Below are 19,551 nucleotides of genomic sequence, written 5' to 3'. Positions count from 1 at the left end.
ATTCATACTTCAGGTGTTTCCAAGTGTTCCAAATGCCCCAGGAAAGCAGAAAAAAGTACGTTTCTCATGAAAAGAAAAGAAAAACCTACATAATGCTCACTAATTTGAATAGTTTTGATGTTGAAAGAAAGAGTTAAAAGTTCATCTGATGTAGAAATAATGACTAACCCTTTACTGTGCCTCACACAAACATGAACTGCAATTGTGGGTTCTGACACCAAACTGAATTCAGGATTGCATAACCTACCTCTCAATATCAGATTAAATATTTAATAATTCAATTCAAAATATGTACTGCTAACTTCTCATTATACAGCAGCAAACCACAGAGAGAAAAGCTGGCTTGTTCCTTCAGTAGTTGTTTGCAGATGCACATATGCTAAGGGAACATGTCCAGTATTTCCAAACACAATGGGTCTGTACTTCTAAACCCAAGCATTTCTTAGACCCCAATGTTAATTATACATTTAAAAAAGTACAAAAATACAGCTACAAACTCTTATCAACTATATTTGCCAAAAACTACAATCTGCATTCCATAATAATAACTGTTATTAAATGCATTTTCCATTTTTTTTTTATTATCAGAGCATTATTTAACAAGAAGGATGCCCTGCTCAGGATGTGGAGCTGTAGGTCCAACTCAGAACACAATGTCCACCTGGAGACTCATCAGTAAACAAAGGGAATTTAAGGTGAATCTATGAAACACACTCAAGAGTGAAAACAGATGCCATTTGTTGCATTTTAAATTTAAAAAGCACGATAACAGAGAATACTTCAGCAAGCAGTGTTTACAGCTAAAAACAACACCTCAGATCAGGACAAGTGATATGGAAGAAGAGTTGTCTCTGCAGAACATCTCCACATGCTGCAAGCAAGTGTGATCACTGGCTCTGCAACACACCCCTGAGAAGAAGCTGTGCCTTTGGCTGCCTCTGACACAGCAGATTACAAATACTTCTTCTACAATCATCTGTTCAAACTCTAACCCCTACCATGAATGTCACTGCTTGGAGCAAATCTGCTCCAGAGACTAAATATGAGCATCCTAACTGGGTATCCAGCCCATGCCTGAGGCCAAAAACCCAGCAGTTCTGGGAAGCCACTTATCTGCATTTTCTAAATTTATCCTGAAACAGAGTTGGTCTCTCATAATCACTTACCAACCATACAAGGCTGTCCAGCACTTATGGCCCCTATAATTTTTGGGAACTCTTCCAGATAAGGATTGCTGGGGGAAGGAAAATAACTTCTTATAACTTGGCAAATATTCTCAAATCTCTTCTAAATCTCTTCTTTCTCATCCTCACAGGTCTGTTTCCATGATCTCCCAGGACTACAATTTCCAAGTGGGAATACAGAAACATTAATATCACATGGACTAAGCCTTCTCTCTCTTCTGTATTCAGAAGTGGTTACATACAAAACAAGGAGAGGAGGGAGCCAAAGAATGAAAAGTCTTCATAGGGATGTGGGAACACATGAGGAAGTCAGTAAAAGTTGGAGCCTGATGTGGGGTGAGTAGGTGGAAGAAAGAAACACAAACCCTTCCTGCTCCATCACGTTTACACCTGGTTGCCCTATCCTCCCACTCCCAGTCTTCTCCTCTGCTGTGGCCAGAAGAAACCCACAGCACCTCAACATCTTTCTAATCAGGATGTTAAAGCTATTAAATGATGGTGTTTCAACTGAAAATCCTACAGCCACAAAACTAGACCCTGTAGACCACTGGCCCTCCCACACTGCTCCAGACAGATTACTGTCTGTAGCTGAACAGCATCTCCTTAACACAACCCTCTCTGAGTCCTCTTCCACTGCCCTTTTAACATTTTTGAATCCCTCTTAACACATTAATCTTGTGCTGTCACTTGTAGATACGAAGTCAACTGCTCTGCTGCCACACCACAGCAAGCCATACCTCAAACCCAGCTCCCCAAATAGTAATCAAATGGATTTGTTGCTTGGTTTGGAGTGGAAGAACAGATGGAGAAACACCAGCACTAATTCAATAAACCTTACAGCCTCTGATTCTGTTTAGCCAGAAATAAAATATATGTATACCATGTGACTGATTTTAAGATCATGCCTAAACACTGTACTGAACATAAACTGGGTATTTCTGAAATTAAACACTTGCTTAAAGGCCCTGCTAAATTGGGGTGAAAAAAAAAAAAAAGAGACGTACAAGGCAAATCCTCTTGCAGCTCTGGCTCAGAAAAGCAGAAAAGTGTATTTAGCTATAAAAGTAAAGTCACTGAAAAAGCATCCTTATTTGAGAGGCACCATGGAGATTACAGCCCAGACTTCACCAATTACTTATGTAAAATCCGAACAATAGCAAGTGATAATCATGGATTGAAAAACGTTCACAAAACCCTTCTGCTACCAGTGAGTTATTCCTCATGTGTGTTAATTAAATCATTTTAACTTTGGAAATATAGACTTGTACTAATTTACAGTTTCACAGAGTGAGCCTCCTGACTGTTACCAGGAAATCTGAAGAGAAGAGCAATCCCAGAGCTGTGCAGAAACACTTTAAAGCAAAAAGCAGAGAAACCAGCAAAAGTAAAAAAAAAGTTTACAGTAAAAAACTCAGAGGCTGTTGTAACTCTTTGCATGGATTAGAAAAATGCAATTTGAATTTTTCTTTAAATGGGCTTTATTTTTCTCTTGCTTCCCTTTTTCAGAGGACATAAATCACTCTCAGCTGTGAAGGAACTAAAAGCATTTGGCTTCACTGGAGAAAGAAGTGTTACTGGACAGAAATAAAATCAGCAACCAGATCAGAGTTTGTATGTTTTACAAAGCAGCACTTCCAACCTCTCTGCAATCCCGCACGCTCCCGGTGCCTTGAAGCCATTTTCCCCACTGCTGTGAGAGCCCTGCAGAACATGGAGCTGGCAGGGGATTGTGTTACTGCCCTGACTGCACTGGGAAACACCAACTCCTGCACTCTGCAGCTGTCCATTTACCCAGGGAGTTCCACCAGCCCATTGAACAACTGTGCTGCCTCTCCAGAGCCAGCACCCTGCAGTCAGCATCACCCAGCTCCAGCACTGGGGAGAAACAGGCTCCAACCACAGACCATTCACTCTGGAATTAGCTGAAGCTCAAAGGCTTTGCAAACTGTGCCATTTCCAAAGTTATCTTTACAGATAAATCTCTCTATATATTTTCCCGCTATGATCCCACACTGTACTTCTGCACTATCCTATTCCATTTGCACTGCAGGACACTGTTCACTGCACAGTTTTCATCTTGGAGATAAAACAAGTCCCCTCAGGAATGATACACGACTGATGGATATTTATTGATAATGAATACTTATTTGCTTATATGAATATTTATTAATGAATGCTTCTATTGATTCTTGATTCCTAGTGACCTGCACGGGCTCTGTGACATCTCCTTGTCTGGGTCCCAAAAGAACCAGCCCATGCACCTTTCCTGTCTGAGGATTAAAAGGCAGTGCACACCACAGAGCAGAATACTTCAAGTGATGGAAAACTTAAAAAGCATCTTTTTTTTTTTTTTTTTTACATGAAATACTGCAAAAACTGAGAAGGAAAAGTTCATCAGATAAACAGAAATTCGAAATGTCACTAGTGAAATTAGTTTTTGAGAAAAATATTTACACTGCAGCTGAATCAAGCTACTTTGCAGACAAACGAAGGCAAAACAACAACAGAGAAGGTTTTATGTCTACTCTTTAATGATTGTATCCTAATTATGGCAAAATTTCACCCCTTCCCAATGCTGGCTGGGAGAATCATTGTAAAATGCAGGGTCCTGCAAATTAGCAAGCAAGAGAACAATAAATTCCCCCCAAGGATAATGCATCACAAAACACGCTGCATTCATTTATTTGGCATAGTGCAGTTTAATTACTTGTAAAAATAATGACTCCTTTGTAGGGGCCCTCACTAACATGCGTTGCTGCTCTGTGTTTTGCTGAGTGGGACGAGCTGTGTGCCAAATTTGTGTGCATGGATTATACAGTGTGAGCATAGGCAGAGTGCAGAAAGGAGGTTGTACAGTGTCCTTTGTGTTTTGACAGCACTTAAATGACACTCGCTCTCTTCACGGAATTTTCTGTGTTTCAAAGCTCAGTATTTCTCCTCCCAATAGGGATTTTCAAGTCTCGATCCCATCTTATTGCAGAAAATGCTCAGCATAATAAAAAAAAGTCACTGTTGGGGAATCAGGGTGTGCCCATTTTTTCACCATCACCCTTCCGTGGGGAAGGGCTGTGACCATCCCCATGTCACTGCTCCAGTCAGTCCCAAGGTCATACCACGATGCTCCACCATCATCCCACCCACTGAGAAAGGGAACCAGGTTTTCCAGCTTCTTTGCAGGGCTTCTTGGGAACAGAGGAGTTCTCAAAGTCACAGGACCTGTGGCATGGCTGTCAGATGTTTATACATTGTATTTCTACACAGCAGTCCAAGAGGAAAACAAATCATAAAGAACAGTTTAAGGATATACCAAGAAGAATAGGAACTGGGACCTTGATGGTAACATGTCTGCAGTTGCTTGTGTCTTATTTTCAAGGACAAACTGCAAAGGTCACCAGAGAAATTCCATGGATTGGGCCAGCAGCATTCCATAAAGCCAATGACACAGGACCATGTCAGGGAATCCCAGTCCTCTTTTCATTCCACTGAGTGAGAACTGCCATTCCAAAACTGGAGCCAGTTGTGAAATACTTCACCAAATACATGAATAGCTGTTGTAGTAGTTTTGTTTACTTCCCATTTTTATTTAAATTACCAGCTCTACTCGCATTAGGGTTGCAGGTTTTGCTGTGAGCTCTATAATCAAGTTTTGGCCAGCCTAAGCTTCCTGACAGTATGTAAAGCCTGTTAATGTGGTTAGTCTCACCTTGCTGCGGTTACAGGATGAATTTGCACATCCCATTTTTACAATATAGCCTGTGAAATAGTTGTGTTTTCACAATATGACTGACCTTGATGGAGAATAATGTAACACTGTCAATCCTCTCTGTATTGATGCCACCAAGGGCAGCAGGAGAAGGTATTTGGGTATAGGTCCCATCCCACCTTCTCCTTCAACCTCACTTTCCAAGTGACTGCCTGAATTTAAGGATAAATCTTAAATCAATCACTCCAGCCATACAGATCATATTTTCTGGCCCCCAACACTGCACCCAACAACTACAGAAAGCAGAATAATTTACAATTCGTATCAGGGAACATTGCGTGATAATGTGGACAACACAACAGACTCCTAAACATGACATTGGGTCATTCAACATAAACTCCAAGCATCTGAGAAATCAATTCAGAAACAGAAAGTTTATAACAAAGCTTAAGAGAACCAGGCATCAGAATAACACACACAGAGACTAAATCTTTTCTCCTATACAAACAGCCCCCTTGAGATTTTTTTTAAGCTCTTTGTCTTTATTAGCCTCAGCTATTAAAGCTGGATCTCCAAACATTTGCTGCTCAAAACTAACTTGCCATCTTCCAAAGGATTCCTTGTAAAGCAGTGCAATAAATGCTCATGCCACTAGTTACTTGCTATGTGTTGTAAGACCTGGCTTTTTCTCAAGACCATTTACAACAGACCTGTTTCTGTTAAATATTCTGTTCTCCTTTAAATATTTGCATTAATTCTTACCTTATTTTTTTTAATCTACACTGGTAAAATGCCTGTTCATCTCTGGATGCTGCCTTATTTCAATATAATGATCACTATTTCATTTAACTAAAAATCTCCCTCTCTAAAAAGTAAGAACACAACAATCCACTACCACCACAATGTCTATTGGCTTCCCTCTTTTGGGCAAGTTGTGCTTGCTTGAAGAAAAGCTTTTTCATTTGTGTTTGCATAAGATTTGTATTAATTAGTCAATATTACAGTGACTCACTTTGGACTTTACAAGACAATTGGAAGCAGAATATTGAGCAACAAGAAAATCCCCCCCAAAAATTATTGCATTTCCCCTAAATCCTCAGGACTGCCCCCACTGCTGCTAGCAAGAACGGTAAAAGCAAAATTATACCAAAAACTGCCTTTAAGGATGGAGTATAGCACTCAGACACCATTGAGTGATAATGCACAGCAAAGCCAAGCATGGTAGAGAATGGAAAACCAGCAGAGGAACCACCAAATCATCCTTACTCTGTCAAAAGCTGGTGCAGCTTCTGGTAGCCCCTCTCCAAGGCCAAGCTCACAGGCGTTGCCCCTTCGTTGTTGTGGATGCTGAGAGCTCCTCTTCCACCCGGCTGCTGGAGCAGAAACCACGTCAGCCGCAGCAGACCCAGCCTCACCGCAAAATGCATCAGTGTTTCCCGAGGGATGTTCTCTGGGAAGGGAGGAAAAGAAAGAAAGAAATGGGAATTTGTAGGTTTGTGGGTTAGGGGAAATGTTATATCTCCACATCCCAGCTCCACCACACAGCGGCTGGCATGGAGCTGACATGGAGCCCAGAGGAAACTGCAGCACCTGGAAAAACAGCCGGGTTGCCAATATGCAGGAGACACCAGTCGTGAACATGGACACGCTTCGCTGGGGCTGGAAGTGCTCAGGACCTCTCATGCTGAGACTGACCACAGAAGTCAATGTGAAAACCCCACTGCTTCCTGAAGCCACCACCAAACTCCAGCACACCCAAACAGCAGCGTGGTCAGGTGGGTTTTCCTGGATGTCCAAACCTTCTCACACAACCAGGACCAGGTTTTAGGGACAGACAACTTTTGTTACCTAAAGGGATGCTGATTTATCCCCAGGCGTGAAGAAAAACAAAATTACATTTGATGCACATATCCAAAGCTGTTATAAAAGAGAACTGTTTGCAAGGGTTTTCTTTCCTGGTTTGATTATGCCTCAGACTAGCTTTTCTCAGCTTAATACAGTAGCTCTGTCATTCTGAGTAGCAGCATTTATAAACTACCAATCTCCACTACTGCTTTTTGTATTTAATAACTGTGACCTTCTAATTTGGTAAAAGTCACTCTAGTGCCTGAGCTTTCATCTCATAAAAATAACCCCCTACTCCAAAAGCTGCAGCCCTAGAATGATGCTCTAAAATGCTTTAACCAGAAATGAGCTCCAGATGCAGTGCTGAAATCCAGTATTTGGAGATCAAAGCTTGTTATTTCTGTATGAAAGGCAAAAGCATTTGGGTTAAAAAAACTGCAAGAAATAAAAATTTGTTCTTTTAATTAACAAAGGATTTCAGTATTGACTGACAGCAACAACAACAAAAAAGCACCAACTGGGTCTCAGAAAGCCATGCCAATGAGCATGCTTGGTATAAACCCTTTAATATCACAGAAATTATTTATTGGGTTATTAATTTGGGTTCCAGCCAAATCTATACAACAGATTTTAAAATGTATGTACATGATGGCTTTAGGATTTAATTTTGTATTTTTTTCTTTAAGAAGTGTGCCCCAGGAGAAGTCACTTCTTCAAAGTGCTGCTGTTTTTCTTGCTTGTTTACTTACTTTAGGGACATCATTAAGACCTTTGGTGAAAAACAAAACAAAGCAAAAATGGGCAGTTCTCCACCGCCTCACACACAATTTTTCACAACTTTTTGGATCAAATTCTGAAGAACTAATCTGCATGCAAGAACCAAAGGCTTTCTGGCACCATTTCTCTTCTGAATGACTCCAAATTAGGTCTCTGGGCTACAAACCAAGTCTTCCCCCTAACCTCCTCTTGATTACCGTAAAGCAAAACCGAGCTGCCCTGAATACACGAGTGTGTCTGAATGGAGGTTCCAGCTGATCAGAGAAAAGGGAATGGCTGAGCTCTCCCAAAGACAAATTCTCAGCTTTTGGCTAAGCAATGAGAAGGATTTGGGTATTAAATGTTACAGAGCGTAATGATTTAGAAATAGCACAACATGGAGGTTAACCAACGGTTGCAGCCCTGGATTTAAAGAAAAATTAAAAATAACACAGCATATAGACAGACACAGAAGAAAGCGTACTGATCAGGCTGCAAAATGTGGATACAGGTAGGAGTTTTCTAGAGTGAAAGCAAATACCCAATGTTTTACTCCAATGCACAAAACTCCCACACTACCTGGCAGAGCCAACATAATTAATGTGGTGTAATTCTTCCTACAGAGATGCAGGAGGCACAAAAGCACTTCTGTCAGAGCAAACAACTGCCATCCAAATAAAGAATGTGTTGCACTGACCATGTTCTGTTCTTGCATGGGATCTCCTGTTATGGTTGCTTTGTTGAAAGGGAAAATCATCCTCCTAACTAGAATGGACAGTCTTGCCCCAGAGCTGAGCAGTGCAGACCTGCAAAGCATAAGCACAGATCCCTGGACCAAAATGCTTCCTCCTCCTGCAGCTGAGAGCATTACCAATAGGGAGAAGCATCTTCTGCTAACCAGCTCATGGTTCACCACTAAATACACACTACTAACTGCAAGTTCTGCAAGATGCAGGCAGATATTCCTCTTGCCCCTGAGCCAAACGGGTGCTTCTCTCTGTCTCATATGTCCAAAGATTAAATGGCTCCTCCCAGTTGTCACAATGCCTCCCCAGTTGTCCCAATCTGCTGATATGACTGCACCTTCTGAGAACATCCTTCCTGTCCTATTGAAACAATCTTTGTCACTGAATCAGTGCCAGCGATCACTGGGCAGTTCCAGAGTGTGGCTGGAGGTGTTTGCAAACGCAGCTGAGGTGAACGTGGCGCTGCCCTGACGCCTTTGGGCAGTGACACTGTGCACACAGGATCTGTACAAGAAGAGGTGGCGTGCTGCCACCAGAGCATATTAAACACACAGCCTCACCATCCACTTTTGGAAGGCTCTGCCTGACACAGAGCCTGGCATGAGGCCACCCTAACAGATGGGCACAGATGATGGCAGCAAAGAGACAAAGTGCTGCACATCCAACAACTGTAGGGGCCCCAGGCACTGACTTTGGAAGGTTCTGGAGTGTGCAAAACTTGCATGGTGACAGTTAAAATGGCATGTGCCATCTGTGGGCTGGATTAACTACTAATATATAATGAAAATACATCTGTTGGTGTCTGGTGCTGCTCAAAACTAGACAAGAGCTGGTCTGCATCAAATGGACATTTTGCTGGATAGAGAGGGGAAGCAGACAGACAGATCCCTTCAGACTTCCTACCTCTGAGGGATGAAGCTTGTCATACAAAATGCTGGAAATCCAGGCAATGATTTTATGATCTTGTCATGGTGCAATATGTCCCACACATGAAAGAATATCAAGTTTTAACATGCAGAAGCCAGAGCCCCTTCTCCTACCATATACCAAGCAAGAGCTCCTTGTCTTAAAATGGCTGTCGTTTGAACGTCAACAAGAAGCTTCTGGTAATTAGGAAATTGTGGAAATACAAGACACACGATACTGAAAAAGCCAAGATTGTTTTGTTCCTTTCTTGTTTCCTAGTAATAGGCAAGAGTTGAAACATATGATTATTGCCCCATAATGGCAGGGTACTCTAGTCCAGCTGGCAAAACACAAGACTTTGAATATATTATTTTTGTGTAATTGTTTTCTGCTGTGATACATGAACAGACAGTTTATCTGCGTAACTGAGGACCAGACTTCTATAGAACACTATCATATGTACTTTGCTAATAGTAAAGGATTAAGGTTTAAAGTGCTATTAGCACAAAACAAATAAGCATTGAAGGGGAAAAAAAAATTGAGTATGACATGCCCAAGAACACTAAGTAAAAACTTTCATTTTAAACCTGATTATGTAACAAAAAAAACCAAAAACTGCTGTTCCTTTTTAAAAACAACTTTCTATATAGAGTAACCTACACCTAATGCTCAGTTTATCCTCCATGCTCTGAGACATCTCGTGAGCCAGCCATGGAACGGGGCAGCGTTGCTTCGTCTTCCTGTGCTCATGACCTTTACTTGGTTCTCACCCAAACTCATGTACACTCAGCAGTTTAGAAATCTACCATCACATCTGGCCTCAAAATCCTGCTTTCTGCTGGAAATGTTCTCACTGCTCAGATCAATCCTTGAGAAACAAGGATAAAAAATCCCAGAACCAAGCTGCCACCTCACACTGAGGTCCTAGAGGAAGGCTCCAGCAGACAACTGCTCTGCAGAAAGGTCAAGGCAAAGATGTTGGGTTTGGAGTTATGAGCTCAGTTAATAAAAAGATGTGTGGGTAATTCCTTTCTTAATCTGATAAACAAGAAAATTTTCAAAGCACACCAAAGGATCTCCATGTCCCCATTCTCACTAATATCAAAGGGAACAGGAACATTCCCATGCCAACAATTTCTTGGCCACAGACTAAATGGTACATCTCAGTCTTGAGCAGCACATTTCTGATGCTGTCTGAACAAGAATTGCTTTCTGCTTCCCATTTTCCACTGCAGACGGCACTAAATTTAGGTATGGAAAAGGCTTTTTACTTCTTATCAAGGACTGCTGCTGAACAGAGCACTTTGTGCTGTTGGCGCTGAACAAATCATGCTGATTTATACCATACCATCCTTTATCAGAGAGCACAGAAGCTGAGCAGCAGACTGGAAAGGATATGAAACCCAACCAAAAGAACACCTGTAACTACTACATTGAAAGGGTTCCAAAAGAAACTATAACAAGAGTGCAGCAGATGAACAGATTAAAGCTTCATGTCTGAAATACATCATCAGTAGCATAACTTTAGCATCCTCCCATGGGAAAAAAAGACTAGGTACTAGTAACTAAATTCTGAAAGTTTTAAAAGGTTTTTTAGGATTTTTTGTTTAAAATAAGATGGGTTTTATTGGTGACTTTCTCCCTTCAGATGTTCTCCTTTCATGCAAAAAAAAAACCCCAATTCATGATCTGTACTCCTGGTGACACTCATGTTGTCCTGCATTTGAAATCCTACTGGTTTTGTACATGAAGCTATTAAACCCATAATCCTAATACATTCAGACTATTTCAAACCAGGGCAGAGTTTTCCTCTATGCCCACCCCCCACCTGGTGAGGTCATGGAGTTTAATTTCCCAAACAGTTCTTATCGAAGGACCACATTTATCCCAGAGCACTTCTGGGAAGCTCTACATATTCAACACATCAGTAACTGCAATCAGTTAAGTGTTCTATCTAATCTGATGGTCTCCTGGTTATCTGCTTGAAAGCCTGGCTCACTGTCACACAGCAGTCAAACTCTGAGGGGAATTGCTCCATATTATGGTGATCACAACAATCCCCTGCCAACATCAACCAGCTCCTGAAGCATCACCTCAGAAAGCTCACACAACCAAAAATCAACCACAGCTCTGGGTTTCACCACTCACTTTTAATAAGCAAAATGGAAAGAGGGTTTCCTCCAAGGTTTTGTCAGAATATTACTTCCAAGTTATTTTGAAAGTGATCTGTTTACTAGTGATACAATCAAGCTCTCTAAGCTTTTCATACCTGAGCCTCAGATCCTCCCTAATTTTTTTCTCCTTTTTTTTTACCCCACTGGAACATAAACAAGCCATAATCATTACTCATACCTCAAAATATTCAGTTGTGGTTTTCTAGTTAGCTTATTTTCTCTTCAGCAATTTAAAATAGAACATCACAGTCCTGTATTTACATTGCATACATCCTCAGGATACATATTAAATTTTGATTTCTAGACATAAAGTGTAACAATCTGTTCCATTTAAATAGCTGCCTTTAAATGTCACTGAGAACAGTAAATAGCCCCACTTTTGACAGCAGTAACAACTATGTTTTTTAGAAAGTTACAGTGCACTTGTAATTATTAAGACAGACATGATTATATGGCACCTGAAAGAAATGCTGTGTTTGGAATACCACAGTAACAAGACTAATCCTTAATTATGGCTCTTCTGAAATTGTGGATGCCATTGGAGCTCATACAGATAGACAGATAAATAAGAGCAAGGCCCAGGAACTGCAGCTATGGAGGGACAGTGTGTGCCTGGTGAAGAGCACAGCCGTGTCTCCCCAGCCACTGTCCCAGGCTCTCTTCTGCCTCCCAGCTCATCCCACCAACTGCTGAGTACCCTCTGCCATTCCCAGCAAGAGAATGGAGCCCAAGCACCTCTGATGTCAGCTATCCTACGTGTTCCCATCCCCGGCTCTGCAGCTGCGTCTGTTGAGTGACACAGCAGATGAGTGCAACAGCCTCAGGAGACTGAGGTGTGTGGAACTTCCAGCAGCCTCTCTGCCCTCTGGGGTGACAGCAGTGAACTCCCTGCCCTCTGCTCGAAGCCTGGCCAGAGCTGGCTGCAGGCAAAAGCAAGGAGAAGCCTCCACACAAAGCCACCCCCTCCTCAAAATTCAGCCTGGATTTGTGCTCAGCGGTAGATCTTGTAGCCAGCTTCTGCCTGCAGAAAGCCATTACTTCCTAACTTTTGCAAAAGTTAGACTTCTACTTCAGGCCTTTGAAAAATTGACCTTTCAGTGTGTTTGACAACAGCAGCCTCCTCTGAGCAGCAGTTCCCCATCAGGCTGTGGCACTCGGGGTGGCTCCCGGCTCGCTCCTGCCTTCAGAGGTTTTACTGAACAGCAGCGTTTTGTTTCCAGCCCACAAGAGCCCATAGAGACGTGCCAGCTCAGAGGCAGCGCTAAACATCTTTCAAGAAGGGATCTGACATTTTCTTTTGTTCTCATTTCTATAGTATTTTCTCCTTCGAGAAGGTTATTTGAAGTTATCTGGTGCTGACATTTAGGGAAATGTGAAGCATGAATTGCAGTGGCTGTTCATAGGTAGTGAAGCAGCCCAGGACAGGGTGTCCCACTGCAGGCATTGGCCAGAATGTGCCTAATTGTTCAAACACTCCTACAGTGCAATCTCTGCAGTGCTTTTCTCTCTCCCACACACAAATTAACACACAAGCACCAGTATAAGGGTGCTTATATTTTAGCACAGAGGTTTTTCTAATCTAGCACTCCATCATAAATCAGGGACATCTCTTCCAGCCCACAGAGTTTCGTGACCAAAAGGGTGCTTCTGCATACAAATCCTTCCTGTCACAGACACAAAAATTCCCCTGAATTCCCTATGTGTAAATATCTCCTGGCAAAAAAATTACCAGATAACTCTGCCTCTAACAAAAAGGAACATATTTTGCAGCGCTAATATTCTTGAATTAAATTTGCATTTAGTGACATTATATTTATTCACTTCTATCTATGCACACCTCACCACAAGATGCCGAAACACTCAACAGTTACAGAATTTGGCACTACAGAGCTCCCCCTTCTCACTGTGGATGCTCCACAAGTCCATTAACATACAGAGCCCTGCATAACCACAACTTCCTGGCACACAAACAATTCTGAGCAAACCAACTTAAATCTTATGGCCTGGTTTCCCTAAGTGCTGATTTTCCAAAGAATGGTCAAAATAAAATTTAAAAAAAATGCAGATCTCAGCCTTCCAGCAAAATCAACATTAATTCAGAGTTCAAAGTTTTCGTTAAGATCACTGTGACCATACTTATATCACTTAAACCAGAAATGTCTGCATTATCACAACACTTTTCAAATGCAGAAAGAAATATCAGTGACTTTGACACAGAGGAAAAGAATACTAAGTGTTTATCTCCTTGTAAACATATGACAGCTACTGAATTTCTATCAAGGAGCCATTAAATATGATCAAATATTTTCATGTCTGCTAACAAGGGAATTGTCTGTCCTTGTACTGAGCTTTACAAAAGCAGTCAGCAAGCTGGAGAAAAATAAATCAGGAAAATTTCTTGTGGAAAACTCTGTTGCAGTGAGCAGAACTGAGCCTGCTGCGCCGAGCAAGCCACATCCCAGCCCTAGTCAAGTGTTTGTGCCATTGCATTTTATAAAAGATAACAGATGCCTCACAGTCACATTCCTGAAGTGAAACTGTTTGCCAAAATACCCTGGAAATTTACAGCAAGGATTTGTACATACTGGAACTAGTCTCCCGGTCCCACGTGCGTTTCCTTTTACCCCCTTGTGACAAAATAAACAGAACTCCAAGGACACAGACACACCCCAGCACTCTGAACACCTCAGCACTTCTGTTTCAGCAGCCACCAGAGACTTTGGGCCAGCCTTGGGATTTATTTATAAGCTTTCAGTAGCCTTCATTGCTGTGGTTAAGGGTCAAGTTTTCCCACCCTTCCCTTATTTGCAAAATTGTCCTGGCTTATTTTGGGGAACTGCAGTGTTAACCCATCCTGTGTGCAACCAGGGATGTGATATAAACCCTCAGGGACAGAGCCCCAGGTTCTCCAAGAAAAACCACATGTATTTTTCATGTCACAGTCATTTTGCACCTGTGCTATAAAGCAAACATTTACTACATGTGCCAAATTTCTGGCACAAGGATATTTCCAGGAGCATCAGATATTCTACACACAAGGTGTGCACTATGCTGATACACATGCCAGTGTTACACACACAAAAAAAATGTTTTCAGGCTATATGTGAATATACTGACACTCAGCTCGTGCTATTTCATAAGAGAAGAGCAGGAGAAATCATGAGTCACGATTTTATATATATATATACACACATATATATCTATATATAAAAATATATATTATATATCATATATATTTGGAAAATATAATAATATCATTTTCTATAAAATAACATATTATATATAATATAATATATATATAGTATATATAATATATCAATTATATTTTATATATTTTATATCTTACATATTTTAAGGAGGCTTAAGGGCAAGATATGGGATCTGGATGGACATCACATCCCACCTCTGAGCACAGAGGCCACCACACCCTTTGGAAGGTACATGGCAGGCTCCCAAAGCAGGGAACCCTTTCTCCCAGGCTTTTCACCTCTCTCCCAACCTGCAAATGTCACAGTGCCCCACAAGTCCTCACCGGTCAGGGACTGGTCTGCTCCCAGCACGTTCCATTCTGCCGGCAGCTTCAGGTGACGAAATGCCAAGGCCACTTTCTCATCCAAAAAGTCCACATCTGCTGCAGGTGGCCTTGACCGGTCCAAGAAGCGTGTGAAATTCAGCGCCTGCTGGTTGCCAGCACAGGTGGCCAGAAACTGGGCGGCATCATAGGCTTCGTCCTGGACAAACTGGAAACTCTCTTCTGCCACAACCAGAACGGGGTGACCTTCTCTAGAGGCACAAAGTGCCACCTTCACTGTCTCACAGCAGTCATGGCCTGCGAAACAAAATTCAGACAATTGGTAAAAATAAAAGAAAAATGGCATGGGTTGAGGAAACACAGCTGAGCAATTCCTTTGACACACACACACTCTTTGCACTAAATCTAATGAGACCAAGTTATCGAGGACCGCAACTCTAAATTAACGTTGTCTTTGGAATTTATATGTATCATCACAGATAAGTCTTTCTTATAGATTCTAAAAGGAAAAGATGTATAACTCTTCTCTGTCCCAGTATAAGCCAAGAACTGTAAGCCACTCAAGCTATTTATATACAGCAACAAGCAATCTCAAGAGTTTTAAGTGATTTAATTTAAGTAACCTTAATTTAAGTAAAAGATTTTGCTAACGTACTTAAAGCCAGATTATATGGACAAACTTTTCTTTTGCAGCTCTGCAGGACTCCAGTAACTCATCAGAAACTAGAATCTGAGTGCTGCAAAACTACATACTCCAAATGTTGTCGCAATACTTGGCTTGCACTGAAAACATTGAAATTTCACCTAAAACAAAGGTCTACACGGCTACCAGAGCATGACCTGCCTGGGCATGCCCTGTGTGTGCTCACTGCTGCACCTGCCCCTTGCATTTGGGTTCACACAACAAAACTAAAAACTAAGCTGCTTCTGCTAAATAAAAACATGGAAATGGCCACTTTCCATATTTACAAAACAAGAGGGTTGGAAGTCTGGTAATTTCATTATTTATTTAGGGCAGGGAAACAGGAGAAAGGAGGCATGGCAGCAATTTCATTGACTCAGAAACTTGAGGGGGAAAAAAACCCAAACAGCAAACCAAACCAAACACCTTTTGGGAATTTTAAAAGGAAAAATATACTATGTGTCCAACACAACCAGAACTTGTAGTTGTCAGACATGCCCCTTCAATAATAAGGTTTGTGTTTCAAGTTCACTGTGTGGTACAGTTTCTTGTTCCAGCCTCAGACTGACATCATGGCTGTTTTTGCCAGAACAGCATAGACCCTGCACTAATTACTGGAAAAGCTTTTTTTTTTTTTTTTTTTTGCCCATGACCTCAGCATACTACCACATTCACAAAACCCTGATTAATTAAATACAAAATGACGATTTATTTTTAAAGGCTTGAAAATTCAATTTAAGCCCCTATTTGTGGTCAGTGGGAAAGTTTCCTTCTTCTTTTGGGGCCTTTTGCTGTTGATTTCCCTGACAAAAGAGAAAATATGTCCCCAATCTTCATGGTCTTTCATCCAACCTCACAAATCTGTTCTGAGGCTTTTGGCATCTGTACAGATTTTGTCTACTGAAAGAGGCAATCCTGAAGTTAATTGAAAGGTCAAAACTGCTATTAGGACACTGCGGATAACACCAAAATTGTCAGAGATGAGGCTGTGGCTTCCTAAGGAGAGCAAATGCAGCTGGAAAGGTATCAAAGGCAAGTGGAGAAAGGGAGGAAAACACACAGGGATGTTGCTGCAACTGTTCAATACAACCAGGATGCTCTGAAGCTGAAAGGTGAGAAAACGTCTTTCCTTCCAGCACTAAATACTTATTAGCAAGAGGATGATGTGAAAGCTGAAGGAGTAGATTTGCTAGTGCTGTTGGTTTGAAGAATAGGGTTAAGAAAAACTTCTACTGCTCTTGAAAATATTGCATGTGCATTCTAATACATCACTGTATTAGTACTCAGCTGCCCAGATGGGACCCATTCACAGATTCTGCTCATCCTCACAGTAAAAGCCCCAAATGCTCAAGGGAGAAGTGGGGAGGATGATACAACTTTGAGGGAACTTGCCTTTAAGGACATTTAGAACTGTATACGTCTCCCTCTACACCTTCCTGCTTTGCTGATCTTCCTAAGGACATCAAACACAGAGCAGGTAAGACAATTTTGTTTCCAGCCTCCACAAAAGTAGTGATCTCCATGCACACTACAGCCGACAGGAGCTGACTCAAATTCTGAGAGCTGGGCTCTCCCTAACTCAGAGTAATGGAAGGTTGCTAGAATGCAGAGTTTAAAAAAAAAAACAAACACAGCAAAAACTTTCTTAATAGCATGAGCACAGCTAAACCTTTTATTCAATTTTTTAAAAATACTTTCTGCCTATTCCCATAAGAATCCCATCTGCAGAATAACCTAGAATACAACTGCTCTGCCAGCAGACTTTCAGGATTGAAGCAGCAGGCCAAAATGGCCCACGAGCAGCTACAGAGAAACCATTTGGGACAGTCACTTGTCACAATGCCAAACAATTCTGCTATGGGACAGCAAAGGCTCCTCCATCGAGACAACAACTACAGAAACCTCTGTCAAGACGTGTGGTCTCCTTAAGGCAGCACATCACGGATGTACACAAAGTTCCCTTGGATGCAGCCTGTGTTAAACACCAGCTGCAAAAGGCAACACAAGGCAAGGTGATAAAAAGACCATGTCCTGACCTGTGGCCAGCAAGGATTCTACTGAAACTTCCACAGATATTGAATATGCAGCCTAGAAAAGAAAATGACAGACATGACAATCCATTTTATCTAACAGGATCATGCTAAACCCTAGGGAATGCTCTCCAGAAGGGCAACAGCTTGCAGTGCTTTGATGTTCTGCTTCCTCACATCTGAGAAGATGTCAGACATTGGGGCAAGAACATGGGACAGGTTCTGACTTTTGGCAAGCAGTTCAAATGAAAGGGGAGCCAGTAGGTAACAAGAGCAGAGAATACCAGAAAGATTGCTCAAGAGGTCTCTGCCCCCTGCTTTGAAATGGCTACAGGAACAGTGTGAGCAAACATGTCCCAAGTACAGGAACCTTCTGAAGGAACCATCAGTGGGGCAACTCTACTCACCACATCAGAGAGCCAATGGCCTGGACTAATATCTGAACTTCTACAGCCCCTTGTCCCAGAGCACTACCAGAAGGGATCTGAGCTCTTGAATTGAAGAATTCCTTACTGGGAATGAATGGGGACACTTAATGAAGCTTGCTCTGGGGAAAATATGAGAATGAAAAATGAAGACATGGTGCTCTAGTCTGTCTGTTCCTATCCCTGAAGAGATGAGATGTATCAGCATGATAGCACTGCTTCCTCTACATGGTACTGATGCAGATCAATGAGCACGAGAACAGGGGGAGATTTCTCAGCTGCAAGTCCTTAGCAGATAAGTTAATGTACAGCTTAGACCTGTCCATCCACCTGTCCCTGTGCCTGTGATCTGGAGTGCAGTTAAAAGGGCAGCAGCTCAACTCTTCTGACTTCTTGTTTAACAAGGCCTACATGGAGACAAAACACCCCTAAACAGAGCTTTATTAAAAGATGATTTCATTTCCTACTCCTCCAAAAGTGGAAATCCTGTCCAAACCTCCTATTTTCAGAATTCACATTGGAACTATCAAACAATGGGCCCCCAGCCTGGGCAGCTATTTAAAGCCCTGCTGGAAGGACATGTTTGGGTTTGCTTGGTAGGTGACTAAAGACTAATTGCATCCTCCAAGTCACCATGGTGGAGCTGAGTTGAAAGAGGTCTTACAGAGAGATTTAAGGACAGGAAAAGCAGACAACAAATGTTGTGAACCTCATGAAGGATCTCAGATTTGCACCCAAGATGCATCCAAGAGATGTTGTCATCTGGTGGCTTGTAGTAAAGGAAGCCAAGGGATCTCCTGTGACCACCCAGAAAGTGCTTCTTTTCTGCTTCAGAAATCCTGAGCTCTGGTTCTGAAAATCAGAGCCCATCTTTGAAGTGCATTTGTAAATGTACACAGTTACTGTATTCACTCTTGCAACACAGGAAGCCTTATGACATACACGGGCACAGCACCAGCACTGGACAGGAGCCTCTGCTTTTCCTTTCAAACCTGTCACTGGAAAGGTGAAAGAGAGATTAAAGAGTGGGTAAAGACTTTTTTAAAGGCCTTTACACACTGCAGATGTGCTAAAAACCTAGAGAAGTGTAAGACCCCACACATTGCATCTTAAATAATTTCAACACAGATTCAATCACTTTTTCCTGTGACTGATGTCATCTAGTACTGGCATCACTTCCTTTTAATTACACTGCCTCAAGCAATTAAATACATCGAAGAGGATGAACTGCAAAAAGTCTTCTTGGCTATGCTGTTTTAGTCTATTTTAAGGGGTTTTTTGTTTCATAATTAAAAGTATTTTCAAATCCACAACTGGTATTGCCAAGTGTCCATTTGTTATGCAACTTGTTTACCCTTCTGGTCTACCAGTACAAAGATTATAATTCATGAAATACAGCTTTTTCTATGAAGAGTTGTTTCTTACGGGAAAACACAGTCTGTGGTAGGAATGAATAAAGCATCACCATATGTAAAGGATTTCACAGTAAAAGAAAAGTTTGAAATGAAGGTATTTCCAAGCTAAGTGAAATTAATTTTTGTCTATCCTTTTAACTAGCAGAAAGAAAG

At 41.6% G+C, this 19,551-nt stretch overlaps 1 protein-coding gene across 1 annotated transcript in view; it reads right to left on the bottom strand.

Annotated features, from left to right (window-relative positions):
• The window catches only part of AKAP13 (A-kinase anchoring protein 13), a 206,565-nt gene that overhangs the window by 106,906 nt on the left and 80,108 nt on the right, over positions 1–19,551 (bottom strand). The window contains exons 6-7 of the mRNA XM_041468849.1: positions 14,847–15,143; positions 6,154–6,337 (exon numbers count right to left, since the gene is read on the bottom strand). Coding sequence (XP_041324783.1) covers positions 6,154–6,337; positions 14,847–15,143 — 481 coding nt within the window. The remainder of the gene's footprint in view (positions 1–6,153; positions 6,338–14,846; positions 15,144–19,551) is intronic.

The sequence above is a fragment of the Pyrgilauda ruficollis genome, unplaced genomic scaffold, assembly GCF_017590135.1.
Source record: "Pyrgilauda ruficollis isolate IOZ18807 unplaced genomic scaffold, ASM1759013v1 scaffold23, whole genome shotgun sequence".
Classification (NCBI taxonomy): domain Eukaryota; kingdom Metazoa; phylum Chordata; class Aves; order Passeriformes; family Passeridae; genus Pyrgilauda; species Pyrgilauda ruficollis.
This window is presented reverse-complemented; position numbering and strand designations above follow the sequence as displayed.